Source organism: Rhodamnia argentea, chromosome 2 (assembly GCF_020921035.1).
Source record: "Rhodamnia argentea isolate NSW1041297 chromosome 2, ASM2092103v1, whole genome shotgun sequence".
NCBI lineage: Eukaryota > Viridiplantae > Streptophyta > Magnoliopsida > Myrtales > Myrtaceae > Rhodamnia > Rhodamnia argentea.
Window position 1 is genome coordinate 1636051 of NC_063151.1, and position 17435 is coordinate 1653485.

General features: G+C 41.2%; 2 protein-coding genes across 3 annotated transcripts; one reads left to right on the forward strand and one right to left on the reverse strand.

Annotated features, from left to right (window-relative positions):
• The first annotated feature begins 2203 nt into the window (after positions 1–2203).
• On the forward strand, positions 2204–5244 carry LOC115746398 (protein arginine N-methyltransferase 2). The gene is made up of 3 exons (XM_030682145.2): positions 2204–2545; positions 3783–4175; positions 4439–5244. The coding sequence occupies exons 1-3, from the start codon at positions 2272–2274 to the stop codon at positions 4750–4752; spliced, it is 981 nt and encodes a 326-aa protein (XP_030538005.1). The 5' UTR covers positions 2204–2271; the 3' UTR covers positions 4753–5244.
• On the reverse strand, positions 5205–8889 carry LOC115746397 (subtilisin-like protease SBT1.7). Of its 2 annotated transcripts, none has more exons than XR_007197506.1 (2): positions 6104–8889; positions 5205–6063 (listed from the first exon to the last, which is right to left on the reverse strand). XR_007197506.1 is itself a non-coding variant. In XM_048274474.1 (2 exons), the coding sequence occupies exon 2, from the start codon at positions 8644–8646 to the stop codon at positions 6349–6351; it is 2298 nt and encodes a 765-aa protein (XP_048130431.1). In that variant the 5' UTR covers positions 8647–8648; positions 8685–8889; the 3' UTR covers positions 5205–6348. The 2 variants fall into 2 exon arrangements, 1 of the variants encoding a protein (XP_048130431.1); XM_048274474.1 differs by having other exon boundaries at positions 5205–8648; positions 8685–8889.
• Between the last annotated feature and the right edge of the window lie 8546 nt (positions 8890–17435).

Here is a 17435-nt window from a genome sequence, read left to right on the forward strand (position 1 = left end):
AAGAGGGAGAGAGAGAGAGAGAGAGAGAGAGCAATGCGTACGACTTCTAAACATAGATATATTTATTTACTTAATTTAACGCGTGAAATGAAAGGCGTCATGGCCGTGTGGCCGCATGATTATTTATTTATTCATGTGCTTCTGCTATTCAATTTAATAATTATATATTATAATTGATATATTAAACTGGAGAATTATTAGGACTGATGACGTCATTATTTGGGAGGGCCTCCACGCGGACGAGACGCACCAGGGGAGCGAGTCAAAGTTGTCCCCCTCGGACTTGGGCAGTATGGAGTTGGACTCGCTACTTCCTTCGTTCCTCCGCGGTCAAAATTCGCATGCGGATATTCCTAGAATCATGCCCACCGTCGTGGCCCCCATTGAATCGAGGCAAAGCATATTTTGGAAAATGATTGGGTGTTTGCATCGACCGGTCGCGAAGCGAGCTTGATCGGAAAGAGCCCGGCTCCGATCGACAAGAATGTCGACGTCGGGCGCTAGATTTTGGCCACGTGCTCGGGCAGAAGGACTGGTGAAATGAACACCGAGTCCCTCAGCCGGAGCAAGAGGTGATGCAACTCCTGGTTAGTGAAAGCCGATGATTTTGAAATCGGTAAATACTCCAAATGCATTCTTTGTGAAGGCTTACCCAATCGACAAAAGAACACATCGATTGAATTTACATTTCTAGTCGGTTTTATATTGCTAACAACGATTGTTCCTAGTATTTATACTTTAAATTTCTGGGCGTTTACTTTCTTAACAAAGAATCAACAAAAGAACTATCAAACTTTTGTAGATCAGGCTCATTTACTTTGAAAGGTATTTCATTTTTCTAGAGAATTACATAAATTTTGGGAAGCTAACGCATGATAATACCGTTGCTCCGTAAATCAACTTTTAGCCGAAAGTTAATTTTTCTACTACTGGAGAAAAATAGATTTCTTTTACTTATTCAAGTAGCTCCAAAATTACTTCTTGAGCAAATAGATACTATAAAAGTAGAAAATATAAAGTTACGTAATCAAATTGATTTCTGATCCTAAAGTTGCGACGCTAAAAGTATTTCTACTTTAGAAGTGTTGTCATGTGCGTCTTAAATATTTTGAAACAAAAACACGGCATGCTAGAACACTTTTGACGGGAAAATATTTTATTTAACCAATGGCACCATTTTGATAGCCGTTAAGATCTCAGTAGAAAATGTAGGAATGAAATGAAATGATAGTCTTTAATTGTATTTTCTATGACAAAAAAATATTGTTTGAATGAGTTTAAGACCCCAAAAGTACATGCAAAACATATGACGTTCTTAATAGCCAGAAAATCATAATAATCGCAAACGAAGTTAATTTTGAAAATACAGATCCATAATATGTTAATAAGTAAACTATCATATATTTTTATCAAAAAATTAAGTATATTATTGTTGTATATGATTTTTTCTAATAGATTGATTTCCAAATAATGTCCATTATTAACATAACAAATGTTTGTAATTAACCTATGTACCTCAATGGTTTATTTGTGCAATTAATATGGTATATCCAATAAGTTAAGTCAACTCCCATGATCTAGTTAATTGTAGCTCGCGGTAAATATGATTAGGAGCAAATTTATTTACTTCTTTTATTTGTTACGGGCATTCCGAAAAAATAGCTGATTAAACAAAAAGCATTCCATGAAATAAACCAAACAAGAGACGCCTATTTATTATGATAGGAAATAGCACACGATGCACTACTATTGAATGATCAATTATTAGCAATCGTACCAATGAATTTTGACATAATAAAATGAAAGCTCGATTAATATCTTTCAAAAAACATTTATTAAATTTCCGTTCCATTCTATGCAAACTTTTCTTGTTAGAACCAAACTAGCGAATCTTCATTTAACCTCGTTATCCCAAATCAAAGAAAGAATTTGAATAGTTGGAAGGTTTTTTCGAATGATATACCGGCCCGTTCAAAATCGGTTTTGAATCATTATATGTATGCATTGTTTTGAAATTACTCCGAGAGCACATTATTCGATAATTGCTCGATGCGGCCACACCCGAGGAGTGTCGGTCCTCATTTTCGTTCCATGGATGGATTAATTCCTCTTTGTTTGACGTTATGTTAGGGCGGATCGAGGAAAGTGAAGGGGAAAATGAAATTAAAAAATGTATTTTTCTTTGTTGTGACAAGAGGGTAAAATGACTTGGAAATCGGCAGTCACTCGCAGAAGCGAAAGGGCAGTATTCTGCTCGGCGGCGACGCGGCGATGGAAGGCGCGGAGCAGCTGTGCGAGGCGGCGAAGAGCGGTGACGTCGGAAGGCTCAATTGCCTAATCAGCGCCGGCGCCGACGTCTCTCACTTCGACGCCGACGGCCTGACTCCGCTGATGCACGCGGCTAAGTCTGGCCGCGCCGACGCGGTGAAGGCGCTCCTTGAAGCCGGTGCGCCCTGGAACGCTCTCTCGCCTTCCAATCTCTCCGCCGGCGATTTCGCCATGGAGTCCGGCCATCAGGAAGCCTTCGAGCTTCTCCTCAACGCCGGTATGTGCGCATCTGTAGTTCTGCTTCAGTTCGTCGTTTGTCCTTGGTGATGGTTAGTGATGAGCTTCGAATGTGCTAGTGATGCTTGCTTGATTCTACACATAACTTGCCGTTCCGATGTTTGACTCTAGTTCTTTTATGACGAAAAGGAAGAATTGTTTGGGAGAGAGAGGTTTTTTAGGATTCACCTTGGGCACATGACAAGTTGGGTTTGATGGAAGATAATGCTCTTGCATTATTGCTTAACAGCATGATTAAACATCTCATACTCATAACGGTGCGTCTATCTTGGCCAACAAGGAAAATGGAAAGTTATTAAAGGGGGGGTCGTATATTAGGTTCTAATACCTCGCTAACTCAAGGAATTGATGCACTTTCAGTTTTTTCAAAGATTCAAGCTGACGTTGCAAAATGACACTAAAACAAGGATCAAACCAATGAACCTTCTAATAGGATTATCAGAATGACTATTCAAAGTAGAATTGGACAAAGGGATGCTATGCTTCCACCTGAAAAGCCAGTTGAAGCCTCGATCGAGATGCCAAAAGTTCTGTTTGTCTGGTTTCCATGCAGGCGACCTCTTAGACACCTTTTAGTCAGGACAGGCAAGAGCGCACCTTCCTGCTAAGTACAGAACAAGAATGAACAACTATTGCTGCCTCTGATTCCGATAATTGACACCTTTTATTCAGGACAGGCAAGAGTCGACCTTTCTGCTAAGTATAGGACAAGAACCAACAACACATTGCTGCCTCTGATTCCCTTTGAGTCCGTGTGATTTGCTTCAATGTATCTTTACAGCTTCATAAGTGAGTACAGCACTCTGTAGCTTCAATAAGAAGCACCTCAACCGTGGCCACACACAAGGAATATGTGATGGAAGATCAACAATAGATTCACCTTGCCATTTTGTCTGTCGTTTGATGACTTGCATAAACTAGTACGAACATTCTTTTAATTTGCACTTTTGTACATGATGAGATGCTTCCCTTTGCTTTGGCCAAGACTATCGATTATGAAGATTCTTAGTAAATTTTTATGGAAAAGCGAAATTTGCTTATCCTGGAACTCGTTGGCTCAAATACTTCCACATGACCAACCGAATTCTAGATATTTGACATTACTTATTTGCATGCTTCAAGGATCATAGAAATGATTTGCAGGTTAGGTATGTGCATAGTTTCAGTCCAGTTAAGGAACCTTTATTGTTCTTGACCAACGATATTCTATGCAACAGGAATTCAAGCAGAGCTGATTCTGGGGACAATTGCAAGGAAAAGTAAAGCTGGTGACTCTCATGGGGATTACTTGGATGACAGGGTCAATTTTAGTGAGGATAAGCTGATGGACTCAAGTAGCAAAGCTGTCATGATGGCTTGGGAAAAGCCATTGATGGAGGCTCATGGCAAAGCCGTTTGTTCACAGGGTGGTCACATACTGAACATCGGATTTGGAATGGGTCTTGTCGATACAGCCATTCAGCAATATGCTCCTGCTACCCACACTATAGTAGAGGCTCACCCTGATGTTTTTAAACGAATGCTTGGCACTGGTTGGGGTGATAAGGACAATGTAAGGATAATATTTGGTCGTTGGCAAGATGTTCTTTCTCAACTTGGATCGTATGATGGTAAGAGAAACATCATTCCCCATCTAACTAGAATATTCGCATCCATAGCTGAGTGTTGCATAACGTTTCTCATTGGAGAAACTACACCTTAGTATCCCAACCTGATTTCAGGAGAGTGTGCGCATGAGAGAATGGTTAAAGTCCAGTAGATACTACTAGGAGTTTTTGGATATAATTGGATCACTTCCAGTTGTTCATTTCTACTCAGATGAAATCGTTATGCCTCTGCTGTCCTGCTTTTGTAATTTAATCGGTGTTTTCAGGTATATTCTTCGACACATATGGAGAATATTATGAAGATATGAGGGAGTTCCACCAGCATCTTCCTGTTTTATTGAAACCTGGGGGAATCTACTCATTTTTCAATGGGCTTTGTGGAGATAATGCCTTCTTCCATATTGTTTATTGTCATTTAGTTTCTCTGGAATTGGAGAATCTGGGCTACTCCACGCAATTAATTCCCCTGCCTGTGAAGGCTTGTCTGGGAGAAGAAGTTTGGGAAGGTGTGAAACAGAAATATTGGCAGCTTGATACATATTACCTCCCAGTCTGTCAAACTAAGCAAGATGAGGAATGATGTTTGGTTTGCTCTTGACTTAAGCTCTGAAAGCACTGTCTTGAAGGCGCTTAAAATGGCTTTTTGAGCTGGCTTTCACTATCCGGATGGGTTTGCTACTTTATAAGCAATTGGTGGAAAGGATGGGTATGTTCTACCATCTATGAAGTATCTTTTGAGGTTTGCTATTCAACCAGTAGTGTTCTTCAGGCTTCATCTTCTTCAGTAGAGACATGCAGCAGAATGTCATATGTTAGACTCGGAAGAAAAACATAGAATATTGATAGTGAAGCCATGTCCTACTCCTGAAGAGATGCATTTGGTACGTTAAGCAGCTGTTCTATTCTTGTAGTTCACTGAAGCTAGACTAGTGGACAATTTTGATACTTGTTGCAATTCAATTTCAATCTTGGCATTGAAATGCTTTAGGGTGGAATTTTAGATCTTCCTTGGATTATTATTAATTATCGTTCTTCTGTGGGATGCTGAGTCCAATGAGAACTTTCTCTTCTTCTTGAGATCTAGTAGCTCTTTCAAGTGTCATGAACATGCAGGCACGTAATGATGTGAAATTTGGAGAAGATTTGCAAGAGACCATCATTTCTTGTAAAAACCATATTCTCCTCTTGGCTCTTAAAAGCTTATCTGAAATCTCAATGTGAGAGAATTTGGTCAACATTTTGAGAGCTTGCCTTTAGTGCAGAGTCCTTTCGTTCGTTAAAATTGAACACTTTTTATGAACATTTGAGAGGTTAGTTTTAAGCTGTGGTGTGCTATCGTTTATTAACATCCGATCACATTTTCAAGTTAGTAGTTTGCACCTGCTCAGCTACCCAAATTGCAGAATGAAACCCCAAGATCAAAAGTGCTCAAGGGTGGTGATTCAGGAAATATTGTATCTTGTTACTGAATGTTCTCTGGAATGGACATCGATAGATTCCTTTTCATTCCTCATAATCCATACAAATCCTGCTCTTTCCTTTTTTCTACTTGAGTTGTCTACTAATGTTACTTTGCTTTACTCATTAAGCTATACAGGAAGTAAATGTTTTCTTGATCCGTTATTTTGTTGTAACTGCATCATAAATTAGCACTTAAAATAGATTCTGGTCAAGATTTTGATTCAGGAGAGGATGTCTTAGTGTTTCTTCATCCATTTTCTTCTGATCAAGGGGGTCTCTTTTATGTTATTTCTACAAGTTCTGAGGTGGAAGTGGGGGTCTGCTGATGACTTTGAATTGAGGGGGAAAGAATTTGGGAATATAATTTTGATTGCAACATGGTATTTCACATTGTTGATGCTGCCAGTGCTGTAGATACAATGGATGACAACTAAATGCGCCAATTTCGATTAATGTACTTATAGGAGAACCAGGTCCAGGTTTCAAAGTTTGAAAGGTATCTTAAATACGCTAGATATTGGAGCGATGCTTTTCTGTGCAATTACAGTCTTCGCTTGGCCTACATTTTGATCTCAAGAGAAGGGTAGCAATCTAGTCTATCCAGCCTCTCTTACATGATACCAGCTTCTATGCATTCTTTCGACAGAGAAAGCACGTCCACGCGCCCCTTCTCAGAGCTTGATTACAGTCATAGCAACATGTCTTCAAACAATGGTTATGTCCAGCTGATAGCTATTGGACTTCCAACACTGTGTTTTCCATCTGACCATTTAAGACTAGCAAAGCTGGTTGTACCAGATGGCATGGAGCCAGCAATGAAGGTGACTGTGTAACTTTCTTTCTCACCCATGGTGTTGAAAGTCAGCGATTCGGGTTCAACCAAGATCTTGACTGATGGGATCTGTGAAGAAACTGACACCTTGTAGGTGCCGGGACTACCAACATTTGTTAGAGTCCTTGTGTATTTTACTGTGCTTGAAGCACCAACCCCACCTGTTTTGCTAGAAGCCGTTTCCATGGGAACTGCGAATGATGGGTAGTTAAGATCTTCCACATTATACTTCTTGCTTGAGTCGCAGGTGAACTCTCTGTTTGTGGAGCGCTTGATCAGGTCTGAGGTGTAGTTTAGGGCACAGAGGAAGCGGAGATAGTCATCTACGGTTGTATCATAGACCAACCCAGGGTCAAGGGCTGCCATTGGATCAACATGTCCGGCCCCATAATCGAAAGGGGTTGATGAACTCCCAGTGGCAACATCTTCAATTGTTTCACCATTTTTGTACTTTGTGTAGGCTGTTGTCATGAGTGCTGATCTGATGGCCGCGGGGCTCCATTCCCAGTGAGCAGCCTTCAGGCGGGCTGCCAACCCACTTACATGCGGGCAAGACATTGACGTGCCGGAGATTATGTTGAAATTCACGTGCCTCTTATCACTGTCCAGGCCAGTTGGGCCCAAAGCACCCGTCCACCCTGCGAGGATGTTCACACCAGGTGCTATGAGGTCTGGTTTGAGAATCTGAGGATTGAGCGGGTTAGGACCACGGGAACTGAATGATGCTACCACTGGTGAAGGTTGGACATCAACTTCTGTGCCTCCGGAAGCAATGGTTGCTGTTGGACTTGGATCTGAGAAGATGTACTTTTTTATCTCAATCCCTGCTTTTTGTCCTACAGCTGCCGAGGGCAAGAGATGTGCATCAGCAACTAGCTCTTCACCATAGTACTCCGTGTTGGTAAGAATCATTCCCACCCCGCCCGCATTCTTCACTACCACACCCTTTTGTGCCCTCGAGTTCCCTCCTCTGTCGCAGACCACTATTTTCCCTGCAACTTTGTTTGCAACCAAGCTACCACTAAAGCATAATTCACCACTAGAGGAGTTGCTTGCGTTACCTGCGAACACGAGTGGAATTGGACCAGATAATGACTTCCCACTGTAAAGTGACGCGCCTCGGTAGTTCTTGCCATTGCCAAGAGTGACATAGGCCGGAAAATCACGGTCCAAAGTACCGGCTCCTACTGTGGTTATCCAAGGAGCTACGTTCCCCACACTCTTGGAGCTAGGTCCACCATTCCCGGCAGAGCACGACACAAGGATTCCCTGTGCCATTGCGTTGAAAGCTCCAATGGAGATGGTATCTCTGTAGTAGTCGGATGTGCCACCCCCAATGGACATGGACATGACGTTTACGCCGTCTTCGACGGCCTTGTCCATGGCTGCCATTATGTCTGATCCAAAGCATCCACCTAGCCAACACACTTTATAGGCGGCTACACGGGCTCGTGTGGCCATGCCCCGTGCAATTCCAGAAGCAAAACCAAAGAGGCTGGCCTCAGGTACGGCCGAACCGGCCACAGTAGTAGAGGTGTGGGTCCCATGCCCATCATCATCTCGGGGTGATTTCGATTCTGTGGATTCATCTATCGGTCCAAATGCTGCTTCATACCCTTTTGAAAAGAACCTCGCGCCAATGAGTTTCTTATTGCAGCTAGATGAATTGAAGTTCTTCCCCACCTCGCAGGAACCTTTCCAGGTACTGGGCACCGGACCGAGTCCAGTGTCATCGTAGCTTTTCAGCTCAGGCCACACGCCAGTGTCAAGCACTCCGACAATCACGTCACTCGCCAGGTTGGACTCGGGGTAGAGAGCTTCGCTCTTTTCCAGTCCTAGAAACTCCGGCGTCCGAGTGGTGTGAAGTTCATATCTCTCTTCTGGCATGACCGATAGAATTCCGGGTTGCTTCCCGAGTAACTCCGCTTCCTTGGCTGTGAGCCTCGCGGAGAAGCCGTGGAGCGCATTGTTGTAGGTGTACAGCATGTCTGCTCTGTCCGATACCGATTTCAGTGAAGAATCATACCATTCTAAATGATCAGCAAATGTTGTGGGCATGTTGGACTTGTCCATGTGGATGATATAGGTGGTTTTAGCTGGTTTCTTGGTACCTTCTGCTACCTCATAGAGGGAGAGAACTAGTAGTGCTACAGCCACTTTATGCAGAAGCCTAAGCTTCATCTTCTTCAATGAATCTGTAAGGTTCAAGCGAGGTTGTCTTTTTTGTGACGCTTTTACTGAAGGGAAAAGAAGAGAGGAATGAAGTGATGAAATGGCTAGCCTTTTTATTGGTGGGAGAGACTAGAAGTGCTTGAGCCACTATATGCAGAAGCCTAAAGCTTCATCTTCTTCGCTGAATCTGGGAGATTCAAGCGAAGCTCTCTCTTTTTGTGAAGCGTTTGCTTGAGGGAAAAGCAGAGAGGAATGAAGTGATGAAACGAAGCAGGAGGAGGCTAGCCTTTTTATTAGTGGCTGTCTCAGCTTTGGTGCTTGCTGATGAATCTCCCGTGGGGCATGACTAGTGGTAGTACAGTATACAAGGTTGACCCCATTGTTTCCGATTCATGGGCTTAAGAAATGACGCCGAAGATAAAACAAAGGAGGGATCAGAGAATATAGATTCTTGGTAAATCTCTTGAGTTTTGATCTTGTATTGTTTAGGAAAGCAATCAAGAGACAAATACTCACTTCGTGTTAGAATTATATGAGAATTTGAAGCCATGACCGTGGAGTATCTGCCTGGGATTTGAAAACAAATTCACCTTTGAGCAGTAAGACATTGATGATCTCTACTTAGGCAAAATACCTTATAATCTCTTCACAAACTTTTCGGCCTTCTCTTTCCGTATAAGACAAAGGTGGGTGATTACTGATTCGAGAGGTCTGTTGATCGAAGAAAGTGAGGTAAGGATTTAAGAATTTAGCAGTTAGGAATTGAGAGGACCATGCTAAACCAAGGAAAGTGCTTGACCTATGGAAGTTTGTCTTCACACTCATTTCTGTACCCCCACCATCGCTCACGGCCAACGTATTTGTCCCCAGTTCTTTCTCCAGTTATCTAATTACGCCCGCAATTAGGGAGAGAATCTTGTCGTGGCCTACATTTTCTTTCGCAGATTGGTTCGTTTTCGTTTGAAATTGGGGTTTCTTTTCTTTCACTAGTTCAATACCTTTGTAAAGCATACACAGAGAAATTCCCAATATCTAAAGCGCCCTAGGCATTCTAAAGGCGCCTTTTTTTTTTAGGTTGGTGTGGGCACACTATGTCACCGAGGAGGCTAACGACCTAGTATCTCACTACTCACAGTAGAAAGTTTGAGGCATCACGCAATCCTATCTATGAATAGGGGTGGGTAGGTTCATATTCCAACTGGATCTTGGAATCTACTCGGCGGAACCGATTTCCTATCTTTTGGCACTTAGAACCTATCATGCCACGGGTTCTTGGGTCTACATAGATTTCATCATTGAATGATTGCAATAAATTATCAATTCTAATGATCTTAATTTGTTGCTATAATTCACTAATCATGACTCATATTTAATATACGAATAATATGAATCATTAATAAAATAAAAGTCTCGATTATTGATATCAATGAAAATAGAAGCTCAAAATAATTTTTAGATTACAAACTCGTCATTGAACGTCATTTAATATCGCCGAGTTCAACCTTCTGAAACCCGGAAGTTACCCACCGGAACCGATTCCTCAATTTTTGGAATTAAGAACCTACCATATTGTCACCGACTCTCGATTTTATTTTGAAATCGTGCTCACTATTATCTACAAGGACTACTCATGAGAGGTTTCTTGATGCCACACGAGAGAGAGAGATGTAAGTATCCATCATACAGTATATCGGAATCATCGGGGAGCATCATGTGATTGGACATTAGAAAGATATGCTCGAAGCATTTTCCTTTGTCTTCCCCAATGGTTTAGAGCCATGAGTTTGCAGAATATCAGGAAAGGGATGACAAAGTTAGTAGGCCATTATTGTGGGGTGTAATTGAGTGAGAGATATCAAGAATCAAAAGATGAAATGATTCTCTCCATTAATATAATCATACCCTCGTGCGACCTCTTAATCTTGTGAGATTATGAACTTTAAGATGGGAGAAAGACATTTAACCTATGCGTGCAAAAGAGGTTTGCTGTTTATGAATTCATAACATCTATTAACAAGGCAAGTTATGATTGAAACATGTTAGTTCGTATAGATATTTTCTCTCGGCTATGCGTATTCTATTTTCGCATTGAATAAGTGGGTACGTAAGGGGCAAGCCGGAACCCTTATGATTTCCTCAACTTCTCTAGTGAAGATGAACAGAGTGATTGTTTGTATGTATTAGCGTGTTGCAGATATCTACTCGTAAACCCTCTTGAGTTGACGCAACTGGTTGAGGTCTCGAAGGCATCGACTCAGGAACCGATTAAATTCAACCAACTGCATACAGTTCTATGTTAGGGCACTTACAAAGGCCAAACATCTCAACTCAACCTTTTTGTGAGGCTTGTAAGATGTTTTGTGAACCCTCCATCCTGGTCATGGGCGCCTTTAACGCCGATCTTTCCTCGCGACTTCGGTTCATCTTTAAACGATCCACTTTTCGGTCGCTAATGAACTATTTGGCAGTCTTATACAATAGTACCATTATTGAGATCAACACCATATTCTTGCAGGATATAAGCCGCTGAATAATCTTCGGGAAATGCTGTTGCCTTCGAGGAGTTGGCCAACCAAAAATTAACGACGTTCGGGTAGGCCGATGGTCCAATTATTTCATCAAGAATCTGTGCCGGTGGGATGTGTTGCGCACCCTAGCGTGCGGACATGATTGTAATCAAATGGGCCAATTGATAGCATTCTTTACAGGTCATCACCCGTTGTCTAATGCTGTTGCTTTCGAGCCCAAGTCGAAAAGTGGAGCACCCAACCGCCCCATCAATCAATCAATAGAAAGGTTTTGGATGTTTAGGGCCCACACAATTTGCATTTAGAAGCACACTCATCCTTTCAAAACAAATATGTTACTGTAAAGTTGAAAGATTTTATAGGACCACATCCAACTGCTTCTAAAAACTTAAGCGATAGAAGAAAGCATAATTTAATATTTATATATTCCAACACTCCCCCTCAACTATTTATATATTTATATAGAAGCACTTTTTGCCTTGTACTAAGCGTGGAAATATTCATTGGGGAGGCAAATAAAGGCCTGAAAAGATTTGAACTCAAGACCTCCCGCTCTGATACCATGTGAAGAAGTGTAATCGGATGATTATTATTAAACTTCAAAATGGGTATATATATGCAAGAGCTATAGAGATTTTCTTCTAATTGATGGAGAGATTTTCTCCACTGATACATCTAATCACTCCACTAAAGCTAATTGATCTCCTAATTGATGGAGAGATTTTCTCCACTAATCGATCTATTCCCGTAATAAAATATATACAAAGATGTGATACAATCAATATTTCATGGTATCATAGCCAATTGCTCTAAAGGTTTAAGCCGATAGAAGAAGGCATGGTTTAATATTTATATATTCCAACAAAAAACTTCGGTGGTCGATCACTAATGATAAGCACACGTCGAGATTTCTCACTCCATTTACAAGAGCTTGTGGTGCACATCTAAATTCGACGTCTTCATCACCATGGTCGTGCAAAGATACCAATAGAACACAAATCTAATACGAACTCTCAAATCTATATTCATAGCTAGTTTGGGAGAGTGAAATCTTCAAATCTTGACTTAAATTTAAATCGGGAAACAAAAGCGGCTTAATCTCGAAGAGATTGTGGAGCCACGTCTCGAATATCCTCATCAACGATTATCGACTGGACAAATCGCCGAACTGATATTTACATTCACTCAAGATCAATTGCGGAAATTTATTTACGCAAGCAAAATGAAAGTTTGAGAGAGAGAGAGAGAGAGTAGAAAGACAACAAAGGAAAGAGAGGAGGAATAGAGAGAGAGGAAGGTCCCTCTCTCTCCCTCAAAGACCAAACTTGAGGGGCGGCTCTTTCTCGAAGAAAGGAAGAAGGGGAGAAACCCTAGCGGAGAGAGAAAAAAAGGGGGAAAAAGCTGCGTCGAATGTGATTGAACATGCGAATTCTTATGTCTTTGTTGAGCCATACTGTTGGAACAAGGTGAATTTGGATGTACCAAGACGTCTAGGGTTTGTATCAAGACAATCATGCTATCGGAGCAAGGTGAATTTGGATGTGTCAGGGCCGTCTAGGGTTACAATCAAAGACAATCATTTAGAGCACTAAAGAGAAAGGACGGGGTCGCTAACGACGAGACATCGCACTTAGAATCTTAATGACCAATAAAGCATGACAAAGAAGCGATAACCACGAGATTGTTCCTCCAACTTTACGTGGGATTATTGCGGGTTGTCAGCTGGAATTGGACCCTACCACTCATAAATTCTGTGCACAAACAGTTGAGATCGAGGCTGCTTTCGACCATAATTATTCCCCAAGTTGTTGACAACAGTAAAGTGAACAGCCATGCATGAAGCAAATGCGCGCAAAGACGGCCTTCCTGATGATGTTTGGATTCATACGACGAACCTTCGTAATGAAGAGTTCTGGTTCGAATGGGTAGATAATTCGGAGGTCGTGTCAAACAGTTAATGGGCGAAAGCAACGTCGGGATTGGACCATTTCGGGTGGGGTGGGAAGCGAGACGTTTCCTTCTCACATGGGCAAACGAAGATGATGTTACGGGTAATGACTGCTGACAAGGGGCGTCCTTGGAGATCCGCTCGGTTGCTTGAGGGAGGAAAATTACCCCAAAAAAAAAACATAAATTTATTATAATTATGTTAATTCGGCATTAAATATTTTAAGTTGACTAATTTAACCATAAATCTTTTGGCAATTTATCGATTCAGTTCATCCGATAAATTTTGATAAGAAATCATTGACGTTAACTCTGTCGATGCGTTGGTGTTGACGTGGATGTGGACAATTTTTGTAGTTATTTTAAAGTTGTTATGAATTTTCTCTTCCTCTTTTTTCATTGTGGCCGGCAAGATCGAACTTCGTGGCCTTCGACCTCGCGACCTCCGGCGAGGATTAGACCCTCGCTAGTGGCTGGGCAAGGCATGACCTTGTCGGATTTGGCAAGGCTTGACCATCGCGAGTCCCAGCCGCCGGCGACCCAACAACGACAAGGTTGAGCCTCGCTAGCCTACCCTTAGCGAGGCCAACCTTTCCGGCCACAATGAAAAAACATAAAATAAAAAGGAAAAAAGAGAGAATAATAATGATGATAATAAAAAAATCCATAAATTTTTGAAAAATTACACAAATTATCCATGTCAGTAATTTCCAGTTAAAATTGATCGGATGAACTTGAATTGATAAATTATCAAAAGGTTTACGATTAAATTGGCCACACTAAAAGATTTATGGTCGAATTAGCACAATTATAATAAGTTTAGGACACACAAAATTTTCAGTACATTTGAGACCACACAACCACAATGGTGGTCACACGCACAAGGTAACACAACCATCATATAGCCTTGGTTGCCAAACGTCGGTTGCCCTATCTGAGTCATAATAATTGGTTTCATGTCATGTCGAAATAAGTGCGTAATACGACTATAGTTAACCCGAACACGACAAGTCTAAAAACCATATCGAACTGCCTCGATACGAGTTTGACAACATATTGAAATATCTCTATAGCCTTGTCTTTGCCCTTGCACGGTTGAATTTTCGGAAACGCTCTCGAAGGTGAAGCTCTCACCTATCATCTTGTCCACACAGTTTGACCGGTCCTTTTTGCAAGTAATCTCTTTCACAAATTGGCTTGAGAACTTTCGGATTGGTAAATCGAACATTACTTTCCCAAAATCTACGAAGTACCAGTGGCCGTTGCTCACTTAACGTGTCTACAGTCCGCGATTGGACTCGGACAGTATTGTTGGCTAATAATTGAACGAAGATAGGCACAAATCGATCATCAATCAGTGATAAGATCACTGGTGGAATCCACGGACCCATCAAATGCACACATTTTAATGGCGAGAAGCCACGATCCTAAGTCCCATAGGCGTTGAATTTTAGGACATACCCTCGTCGTATAATATATTATCTCTGATCCTTCCTCATCTCCCACATTGTCACGACGTACCGACAAGCACCAAGTTCGACTAGACACGACCACAGCTTCAATTGATCTTTCTGCAATAATTGAGGAACCTTGGACGGTGAAATCTGTTAAAGGGTTTCGAGGCATGGTGATGCTGTCATTGTCAGGATTAAACGCAGAAATATAACGAAACAAAGAATAAGAGTGAGAAAAGGAAATTGAGACATAATTTTTATCATAATTCATCCTTAAACTAAGGCTATATGTAACATATCATTCCATTATAATTAACATATGCACTTCTCTGTTATAATTTTTCAATTACAAAAGAAGAGATTATATATAAAAATAATTATTTATGAGCTCAAACTCAGATTATTAATAAAGTACAGGCTCAAATTATAAAAATCTTATGAGGTCCAAAGAGCAAGAGGCACTATCCTCTCCTCCCGGACCTCTACTTGCTCGCTAAAAAGTAAGATTTCATACTTTTTTTTTTTTTTTATTGATGGGAATATGAATTATACTCTAATTATCATTATCGATTCCTACGAGGATTTCGACATCAGTCCACGCAGATTTTGCATTATCAACGTCATCTACTGAGTGATGGCCACAAATCACGTCGTGAGTTGATTGATGGTGAAATTTTCAAACCGCTAAAAGTGAGACACTTGTGTAGCGATAAATGGGGGTCGTACTTCTTGGCTTATTTGGTGAAAATCTCGTCTGAATTTCAGTCCTTCAGGCTTCAGCTATGGTGTGTAAAACCTCTGTGCGTTTCGCCCCCCCAACCCCCAAAAAAAAAAAATATCGTTGTGCGTGAAAGCTTAATTTCATCGTTAGCCGTTCTTCTGGATGACTATGAATATTATTGTCGTCGTTAATGTTTTGGCCGTCGCGTGAACGCCACTTTTGTTCTGAACATGAAGTGTATGATGTACCAAAACCAATCCATGATTCGGCGAAACCCCCTGCTCAAAAAGAGAGAAGAGAAGTGAAGTAGGGGTTACGAGGTTACGGTCCAAATCTCATTCGATCATACCGGGATCGAACATGAGCTCACTAGGTTCTGAAGCGAGGGACCTGTTCCTGGATCCTTGGAGTCAGGCCGAAAGGCTTGGACAACCATGTCGTCGGAAAGGAAAAACCTCATTGAACTCCATGAGGTTGGCCTAGTAGTTAACGAATATACGGCACATGGCACAGGTTCGAATCTCCACCCGACCAAGAGCACATGCTCTAGCACTAGGTAAAAATTGGTGGTGTCGACCAAAAAAAAAAAAAAAAATTTCGGGGGTTAGGGAATGAGTATTCATTCCTTAAAGGGCCTTTCCTCCGGGAAAGGCTACTTCATACTTTTAAAACCACCTTAGGCCCAATATGGATAGACTCGTACGCCAGGAAAGTAATAAAACTCCTGCTCTACTTGACGCTTTCATTAGCAAAAACTTTAAAATCTGTAATTGGCAACAGTCGCTTGATGTTATCTTTGCATTCTATTGCCTTTCACCTTTCACAACATATTGAAATCTTTAAGCTCTAAAATAATTGGGAAAGAACATTTTTAATGGTGATAACGTATTCGCGATTGAAACCCTTCAAAACATTCAAAAGGTGAATGTCTCTCAGAAGGATCTTACCTAAGTGAACTGATCTTATTCACATCGAGTCACTTTCACATGTTAGACTTAAAAACCTTTTGAGTCGGATAACCTAATGATAACGATACATATGAAACGCTTTCTCCGCTGTTAAGGGGTGTACAAGATAGCCCGCTAGCCTGCGAACTTACTCCAGCCCGGAGCACCTTTTCCGAGCTAAGATAGCGCCGGGCTGAGCGATTGGGCCAAAACTTTTTAAAAGTTTGGGCTAGTTCAGGCCGGTGCCGGCTATAGGGCTTCAGATGCTGAAGCTTAAAGAGGCCCAAACCCGCCCGAAACTTAAAAAAAAATCAATGAATGACGGCATAAATATGTAATATGTTTATGACCTTTTTTTTATATTTTCCCAGTTGAAGTGACGTAGCGTATCATCCATGATAGAGTGTTCTTCCTAGGCTGTTAGATTTCATGAAGAAGATTACACATTAAACAAAATAGTTCTCCTTACGTTCAGATGAATGTTTTAATTAAACTCCTAACCCTATGTTTGGAAGGATTCTGGGATGGGTTAGTAAAATAAATGTAAAGGAAGAAAAGGTGACTAAAAAGACTTTCTTAGAAGTTTGGAAAGGGTATAAAAATGGACGTAAAGTGAAAGACTTTGACTCTGTAATCTGAAAACAAAAAGAAATCTCAATGACCCAAAAAAAAAAAAAAAACCTAGGGGGGTAAAGACATGTTTGTGCTTCTTACTCTTACTAGTATGTTGGAATAAAGACAGACGTAGAGGGGTAGCTTGGGAATTTTGAAAAGGTAAAGGTGAATCGGGAAAATGAAATATTTTTCTATACACAATTTCTCCATATTTTCTTCCCATGTTGGAGAGGACGCATACGGTGGGACCATCCAAAAGATTTAACTTGGCGATGATTCTCCAACGAACCACGCATCGATCTCAAATTGATCGCACACCTCACTTGCTCCAACACTTTAAGCAATTGAATGTTCAAGTCTAGTTTTAATAAGTCGACCTCGAATAGTTTAATCGATCGCTCGATCGATCGAAGCGGATACCAAACATGAATATAATAAAAGACAAGATCGTGGAATGTTTCTGGATGATGTCTCCGTGCGAGCGCCAGCCAGGATTCTTTTGTCGCGGTTTATCCATGAATACACGACAGCCGATGTGGTCTCTTCCAATTGGCCAAAAACAAGATTTGGGGGGGGAGGGACGGAC